The 8,939-nt window shown below is 42.0% G+C and overlaps 1 protein-coding gene across 1 annotated transcript in view; it reads right to left on the bottom strand.

Moving 5' to 3' along the window:
• The window catches only part of PRDM10 (PR domain containing 10), an 81,443-nt gene that overhangs the window by 45,516 nt on the left and 26,988 nt on the right, over positions 1-8,939 (bottom strand). The window contains exons 2-4 of the mRNA XM_005863026.2: positions 5,602-5,783; positions 2,921-3,085; positions 528-587 (exon numbers count right to left, since the gene is read on the bottom strand). Coding sequence (XP_005863088.1) covers positions 528-587; positions 2,921-3,085; positions 5,602-5,670 — 294 coding nt within the window. The 5' untranslated portion in view covers positions 5,671-5,783. The remainder of the gene's footprint in view (positions 1-527; positions 588-2,920; positions 3,086-5,601; positions 5,784-8,939) is intronic.

The raw sequence follows: 8,939 nt of genomic DNA, 5'->3' as shown, positions 1-8,939 counted from the left end.
AGGAAAGAAATGTTTTAAAGGATAACCAAAAAGAATCTCAGTTTTTCAGAAGCTAGAATGATGAAGGCTGCCATCAACTTTACTTTCCTATATAAGAAGCACACATTCAAGAGAATACACAGTGCAGAGGGTTGGGGAATATTCCAGGGAATGGTAACATTCATAATATTATCCCAAACAACAACAAAGAGGCAAAAAGGAACGCATTACCTGCTGAGTTGTAGCATCCTGCTGGACATAAGCTACCTGGCTGGGGTCTGTAAACAGAGTCTAGACAAAAACAAAAACAACAACAAACTTATCAATAGATCTTTAGACAGCTCGGGAAAGAAATGTTTTAAAGGATAACCAAAAAGAATCTCAGTTTTTCAGAAGCTAGAATGATGAAGGCTGCCATCAACTTTACTTTCCTATATAAGAAGCACACATTCAAGAGAATACACAGTGCAGAGGGTTGGGGAACATTCCAGGGAATGGTAACATTCATATTATCCCAAACAACAAAGAGGCAAAAAGGAACTCATTACCTGCTGAGTTGTAGCATCCTGCTGGACATAAGCTACCTGGCTGGGGTCTGTAAACAGAGTCTAGACAAAAACAACAACAACAAATTTATCAATAGATCTTTAGACAGCTTGCCTACACAGAAAAAATTATCCTATTGCTAAGCACCAATTGGTGGGAGAGTTAACTCCCATAGAGCTAGTAATAATCCTTCATTAATAAAGAAGATAACGATAGTAATCTTACATTTAGCTAAAGCCTTTCATTCAGATGGCACCAAAGAGGCTGTGTAAGCTAACCATCTCAACTGGCTAACATACTTCAACATTTTATTCGTCAGCAAAGCCTCTCTTGAGGCTGAATGTCACGGCTAATTTAAAAGGCCTGTCATGAAAACATAAAAGACACGCCATGAGCGGGGGTGCATTCACTCACACTTAACACTGTGAACCACAAGGAGTAGGCCTACAATTAAATGAAAATAATAAACATACATAAAAATATAGAAGAGTACTGCACATGCAGGCATGGCAACTCTTTCAAATATAAAATGCACACATTATCAGAAGAGCAGAAGAAAAATAAACTGAATTTAATGTTCCATAGATTTTTTTTTTTTTTCAGAAAAGCCAGTAAAATCACAATTTAAAAGAAAGTTCTCATGAACACATAATTTATGTCATGATGCAGCAAAGCTGATTACGGAAGAAAAATCTTCAAAATTATTTTAGCCCAGGGCACCACAGAAAACCTCCAGTCCAGAAAAATATTCTTTCCCCTAAAACCTTTAAAAGACTTTAATTTGCCCACGCCTTGAGCAAACGTATGGGAATAAGAACTATGGCTACGTTTCGATTGCAAAAGAATGTAAAAGAGAGTTTCAGCCAGTGCCAGATTCTTAAATCTGACATTAAAAATGAACAGAATTCAGACTTTGGGGGGGGGGGCGCAATGGGGAGATGAGGACACATATGTAATACCTTAATCAATAAAGAAAAAAAAGGAATTCAGACATTTGGTAATAAACTAAAAGCTGGACACAGAACAGTCTTTACATAAACTATGTGATCTTATTTTATTTTATTTTATTTTATTTTGTGTGTGTGTGTGTGTGATCTTATTTTAATACAGTTAGGGGACTATGCCTAAGCAGAGGCATTCCAAAACTATCATTTCAATGTTTGGCAATTTCATGTTTATACCAATTTGAAAGGTATCAATTAGGTAGGCTCCATTTCTTCTTGGAAATGATTTGAGCCTTCTGATTAAATATTGCACATAAGGGCAAATTTTTATTACCAGGATCCTACGATAAAAGCATGGAACTTAATTTTTTTCAATATGCTTAAAAGTGCTTTGTCCAGTGTAAAAAAGTGCTAACAAGAGAAACGAATAGTTATATATTGGGGAATATTTGTGTCATACATTTGGAGACTAATACCCCAAGTCACTGGCAAAAAAAACAAACAAACAAACAAAAAACCTATAATTTACAGCTTTTACCTTCGCTCTATTACAGTCCTGCAAATCGGTAATGAATTACAAATAAATAGCAGTTAATAAGCTAGTAGGACCTTTGCTTATACATTTAACTACAACTCTGTGTGTTTTCCCTGGCCCATCTTTGTTTAAGCTATGCAGAACTAAATGCCATTTTTGGCCTGCTTGTTGATACTTAGGAAAAGTAACATGTTGATCTAGTCCATGATCACTGGGGAGAAGAATTGATACAAGCCCAGCCTCTAACTCAGCGGCTTTCAACCATGTGCCGCAAGGATTTTTAAAACGTGCAATACCTGACTACATAGTCAGGGGTACTGGCCTCTTTTCCCTTAGATTGTCAAATTAAAAAATAACAACAGACAACACCACAACAGCTGTCTGGTGTGGGTGCCCTGTCTTGAACTATATATATATATAGGTCATATAATAGAGCTGCATCTTACTGGTCATGTTGCATAATAAGGTTATGTCTGTTTGGTTAATTCTTTGTGCCAGAAATCCTTATATACAAGTATAGGCACCTGATTTTTTAAAAAGTCACTCTGGAGCAAAAAGGGTAGGTAATTATTATTATTGTTGTTATTTTTTGGTAAATCAATCAAAAAATATACCTATTTTTGGGTCAGATCGGCAAAAAATATTTTTTTGGTGTGCCGCAGAGTTTAGTAATTAGTTTACATGTACCATGCAATGAAAAAGGTTGAAAATCACTGTTCTAACTCATTACATTTAATTTAAATAAATAAATCATATCTTCCTCTGCCAAGCTGGTTATAAACTCCTTGAAAGCATAAATCTTATGGGAACATTTCCTGTATCAACAGCCACCGTGGTGACTGGCAGAGAGTAAACAGCAGTAATGAGTGAATCAACTGATTAATAAGCAAACTATACACAACAGTCATTCACATGCCTGAGCAGCTTCCACAGGATGGATGTACACCAGCGTGTGCTCGGGACCGTCCACTGACGTGTAGGAGGCACCATCTGCCGTATACACCACCTGCTGGGGCGGCCGAACCTGGTCATCGGTGTAGACGATCTGAGCCACAGTTCCGGCGTCTGGGACAAAGTGTACCTGAGGCAAAAAGCAGCAAGGATGTAGCAATTACCCCTGCAGCACAAAACCAGTCTCACAAAGATCCGTGCAGACCAAGCGGAGTACACAGCTGCGTGCCTAAAATATCCCCCCACGAAAGAGGGGATTGATACATTCGCACCTCTGCGGAATTAGTGACTGGGAGGCAGGCCAACTCGTCACTCATGATCTACTGCTTACTATTAGGCCACTCATGTAAATTCCCCTTTGCCTCAAATATCCAATGCGGATATCTCTGCGGGAGCTTATGGCGGGTACTGAACTAATCCTGGAAGTAGGACTGAAGGGTCCAGGTCAATAACATTCCCAAAATAAAAATTATTCTGTAATGTTAAAAAAATATATTCAAGACTCAAAAGCCAATTGCTGTTAACACATCATAAAAACTCCACTTTGTAACTAATCGTGCCTTTCAGCAGACACTAAAATAAGGTCACTCTCTCTCCTCTGAATTCTTTCACACTCCACGGCGGCACTGGAGGCAGGTCAGTAAATTTTTGCTGAATCAAGGACTGTAACAGAATTCCTTGCCCGCTAGATCAACATACAGAAAGTTCTAACCAAGTACTTTTAAGGGGTTCTGGACAACTCTTTCAGTTGTCAACAGGGTAAATAATTTTCCATCTACCAAGAACGAAAGCAGAAATTGAATTTCCTAAAATGTTTTCTGAGTAGTCAGCTTCAGAGGTTTTGAATTCTAGAAGGCTCGAGTTTGGCACACCGCCTGAGTCTGATATTGAAGGTACAGAAGCAGATGGCCAAGCACACTTTGGGGAGAGAAATCATTTATGTGCTGATACTAAAGTTGATCACTCATAGTCCATGACGCACACCAAGCATAGGCTGGAATCCTTACTCCTATACTGTCTTGTCTTTGGACCTAACTTTTTTTCTCCGATGGAGAACAGTAGGACCCAAAGATGACATAAGCTAATTTCATCCCCAGAAACCTAGAGAGCAAATGCAATCAGCACCACAAGAAATAAAGCAAACTTCCACTTTTACACTAAGTGATCAGTCCTGCTTCTACATAAATTTAATTTGTCCATGAAGGTGCAGTTTATATATTGGAAGAATTAGGCTTATAACATACTTGTGCTGCACATTTAAGTGCTGCAAGATAATATTGTGACTTTAGATTTGCCCATTTACATCAAAACCCTGCCCTGGTTTCAGTGCTTTAAAAAGCAAAAAACATTTCCTCCTCCACTCGCTGTCCTGCTAACCCCGAGTCCCCAGCGGGGAGAAGGCAGGGTTGGGGGAGAGGGCGCAGTGAGGGAGGTGAACTCTGCTGTCTGCTGCTGTCTGGTGACCCACGTGTGGGGACCCTGGCCACACAGTGCCGTAACCACATTTTCTTTTACTCTGTTCTTCAATAAACTACATTTCTGTTTATAAAGAAAATACATGGTAATATATAGCTGCATTGAAGTGCCTTCAAAATGGTTTCCATGAGAACAAAACAGCATTCTCAATGGCTCTGCTCGAAGCATCTCCGGAACGTTTTTTTAAGTATTCAGACTCAGACATTGAAATCATACCAGATGATCCATTTTATTCGCTGTAATATTTACTATATTGTTTAAGTTAAATTACACGCATACATCTAAAGGTTTCAATGAACGTCCTCATTTTGATATTATTGTGGTCATGTCATTCAATGAAAAATTAAATAAAAATTCCATATTTACTATAATGCTGGAAAAACTAAGTTTTGTACTGTGGTCACATACAAAAGCTGCCTCCCCGACGCACAGCAAACATGCAGAGGGCCTGGCTTTGCCGGAAGGAGCGTGCCCAGAGCCGGCGGCTGCCAGGGCAGCGGTTTCAAAGGCAGAGATCGCAATCACCGTGGCACTGGCCTAAGTGACTAACCTCCAGGGCTACTGACTCAACGGGACAACCTTCAATCAGAGGTTTACACTCCTCATTGGAAAAGAAAGAAAAGCCACTCATTTTGTAGACATACCTTGAACTTCATTACTCGCAAAAAAAACAAAACCATATACTAGATAACATCAAAGTAACACACTTTTGCCCAGCCGGCGTGCTCAGTGGTTGAGTGTTGACCTATGAACCAGGAGGTCATGGATGATTCCTGGTCAGGGCACATGCCCAGGTTGCAGGCTCGATCCCCAGTGTGGGGGCGTGCAGGAGGCAGCCGATCAATGATTCTCTCTCATCATTGACGTTTCTGTCTCTCCCTCTCCCTTCCTCTCTGAAATCAATAAAAATATGTTAAATAAATTTTAAAAAAAAACACTTTCAGCACCAATAACAAAATAACATGGAGGAGTGAGACAGACTGTGACACGAGCTGGGGAAAGCAGAGAAGCCTCGGGGTTGGAAGTTCAGCCCCTCTGCATCGCATGGGAACGCACTGCGGGTTCCTCACCTCCGGTTCTGCAGGTCCGCTCCCTCCTGACTACTCACTACTGTTTGGAAGCTGCTATTTAGCTGTGAGCACATGTCCCCACGCTGGAGACCCCCCTCACCTGTGTGGCGGTCTCTTCGTGTTCTGCAGCCGCGGGCCACACGTGTGAGCTCTCATCTTTGGAATCCATCCTTTCCCTGGACAGCTCACGTCGGGGCGCCTAGAGCAGCATGGGGCGGAGGGCAGTCACCTGTCTACCACGCAGGTGTTCATGAAGGACGAAGGGATGTCTCTGCGATGTGCCTGCAAAAAGAGAGAAAAGGAACCAAGGCTTTAAATAGATGAATACATTTTAATAAATTATCATTTCAACCACAAAGAGAGAAAAATAAAACTCTGTAAAAGAGAACACCTGGGCAAAAAGGTAGAAGTAGAGAAAAAAATTTTATACTAATGCAATGTCTTGCATGCTGGCTATGTTCTTCTAGGCACACATGATATAATGTAACCCTCATCAAAAATATTTAAGGTGGCCCAGCTGGCCGGTATTGCTCAGTGATTGAGCATCCACCTATGAACCAGGAGGTCACAGTTTGATTCCCAGTCAAGGCATATGCCCCAGTTGTGGGCTTGATCCCCAGTGTGAGGCATGCAAGAGGCAGCTAATCAATGATTCTCTCAACAAAAATATAGATTGATGTATCACTCTCTCTCTCCCTCTCCCTTCCTCTCTAAAATCAATTTAAAAAAATTAAAAAAAAATACTTAAGGCAGTTCTCTTAGTTCCGATTAGAAGAATGAGGTTCTAAATGCAGGTAGTGATGGTTCACACCCACGTCTGAGTGCTGCACAGCCCGAGCCCCCCTCTTCCACACCTGCTTAGACGCTGAGTTCCCGTACCACCTTCAGAAATGCACAGCAGAATAACAAAAGTTACAAAACGAGAAAAAAATGGCAGGCAGAGGAGGCTAAATGTTCTGGGCCCCCATTGGGCGAGCACAAATGTAAACTTTGTTTCCCATTTGGTCAGCATAGGAGTGATGAGTGAACAAAGCCTTACCAAACATCAACCAGCACTGAACCTACCTCTTGGAACCTTATTCTTTTCCAAAACAGGCATTTTAGGGAAATCAATCGTCCCTTTAGATCAGTGGTTCTCAACCTTCCTACTGTCGCGACCCTTTCATACAGTTCCTCATGTTGTGGTGACCCCCAATTTCATTGTTACAAATTGAACATAATTAAAGCATAGTGATTAATCACAAACACAATATGTAATTATATATGTGTTTTCTGATGGTCTTAGGCGATCCCTGTGAAAGGGTCGTTCGACCCCCCAAAGGGGTCGCGACCCACAGGTTGAGAACCGCTGCTTTAGATGATGATAGCATGCTGACATTTTACAAGCCCGTGGGGTTGCTGTTTAATGGGGCATCGGGGCAGCCGTGCCTGATAAACCGCCTCCGGCCACCCCACCGAAGAGGCCTGTGTAGACAGGAGACGTAAATCTGCCCAGAACACCATCGAACTAAACGTAATTTCCTCCCTTGCTAGTGATGAAGGGGACCAAAGTTTTACCTTTTGGGATATTGATTTCAAACTGGTTATTAAGAAACAAGAGACTCAGAAAGGACCTTTGACGCTCTCTCTTCCTGCCTAAGAGACTGAGATGGAAAGACCCGCTCCAGGAAAGGAATCTTGGGATGCTCGCCTTACCTAATTTGAATTAATATGGTAAATGGGAGGGCGCCAGGCAGAGGCCTCTGAGCTAGATACGCTGTGTCCTGTTGTTTCTGAGGTGCCTGCCCCATGTACTCAGCGCTTCCTCAACTACAGCTACACTGCCTGCTCTCACGTCTGAAACCTAAGACCCAGCCCAACCCCTTTCTCTCCTTTGTCCAAAAGGTCATACATACCCAATGTTGCCTGTCGTGGAAATGTTCATGCTTATGTGAATTCCCTGTACACAGGTATTAAAATGTTGATTTCCCCTGTTCATCTGTCTCTCTTCATTTGCTTATTAGCCCAGCTAGAACTTAGCAGGTTCTTTTATCTCCCACCATGGAAACAAGCTGAGAAGCACATTCTAAAACTACACATGCTCCAAACTCCGACCCAGATTAAGGCCCAAAGAAGAAAGAAAGAAAAGATGCAGAAACGCCCAACGTCTGGGCCTGACTCAGAAACACAGAACTGCCAAGTCCCAGCTGCGGGGGAGCCTCTGGGAGCCATGAGGAGCCTGTTCCCCGCCACCTCAACACCAGCCACCATCCTCACCCCCCCCACGCCCTCCACCACTATGCTCACCCCGCAAGCACCCCGTTCTGCTCTCCACCCGGGACCATGTGCACCAGTGGGTGAACGCATCAACAATGGGACAGAGGAAACTTTCTGAAGAAATGGAAAGGTTCTACATCTTGTATCTGAACTGCAGTGGTGGTTACATGGGGAATAATGTGTTCAAAGTAAAAAAAAAAAAACAACCCTCTTTAATTAAAATATGTGAATTTTATTGTGTATAAATTATCTATATTTTAATAATATAGCATAATATGCTAATTAGACCAGACAGCCGAACACCCTTCTGGACGTCCTTCCGGACGACCTTCTGCACAAAGCCAGGGCTGCGAGGGCCGAGCCCCTTGTATGAATTTTGTGCATTGGGCCTCTAGTAGCCTAATAAAGTTAGTTTTTAAAAACTCCTTACAAACAGCACTATTTAAGCAGATCTGAAAAGATATTCAGGATGAGTTGTACAATATGTTCATTATACCACAACAAAGCTAGTTTTTTAAAAGGAACAAAAATATTAAGAAACATAGGAGAAAATGTCAATGATAATATAAAGACCTGGCCCTCACCCAAGTGGCTCAATTGGTTGGGTGTGGTCCCATGCACCAAGGGGTCAGGGCACATGCCCAGGTTGGGGGCTTGCAGGAGGTAGCCAGTCGATATTCCCCCTCTCTATCTCCCTCTCCCTTCCTCTCTAAAAATCAATAAAAATATTTTTTAAAAGAAATAAATGTGGTACATATATACAGTGGAATACTCTCTTCCCTCTCTATCTCTCTCTACCTGAACTATTTGAGAGTAAGTTGCAGATACTGCCCTTTAATACTAAATTCATGCTTATTTCCTAAAAATGAGGACATTTTCCCACGTAACCACAGTATTAATATCAAAATCAGGAAATTACCAGTGAAACAGCACTATTACCTAATTTACAGACCTTCTTTAAAAGTTGCCAACTGTCTTGCCCTGGCTGGTTTGGCTCAGTGGATATAGCCTTAGCCTGCGGACTGCAGGGTCCCAGGTTCAATTCCGGTCAAGGACACATTCCTGGGTTGCGGGCTCGATCTCCAGTGGGCACTGTGCAGGGGACAGCCAATCAGTGGTTCTCTCTCATCATCATTGATGTTTGTATCTCTCTCTCCCTCTCCCTTCCTTTCTGAAATCAAT

Source organism: Myotis brandtii, unplaced genomic scaffold (assembly GCF_000412655.1).
Source record: "Myotis brandtii unplaced genomic scaffold, ASM41265v1 scaffold170, whole genome shotgun sequence".
In the NCBI taxonomy this organism is placed as follows: domain Eukaryota; kingdom Metazoa; phylum Chordata; class Mammalia; order Chiroptera; family Vespertilionidae; genus Myotis; species Myotis brandtii.
This window is presented reverse-complemented; position numbering and strand designations above follow the sequence as displayed.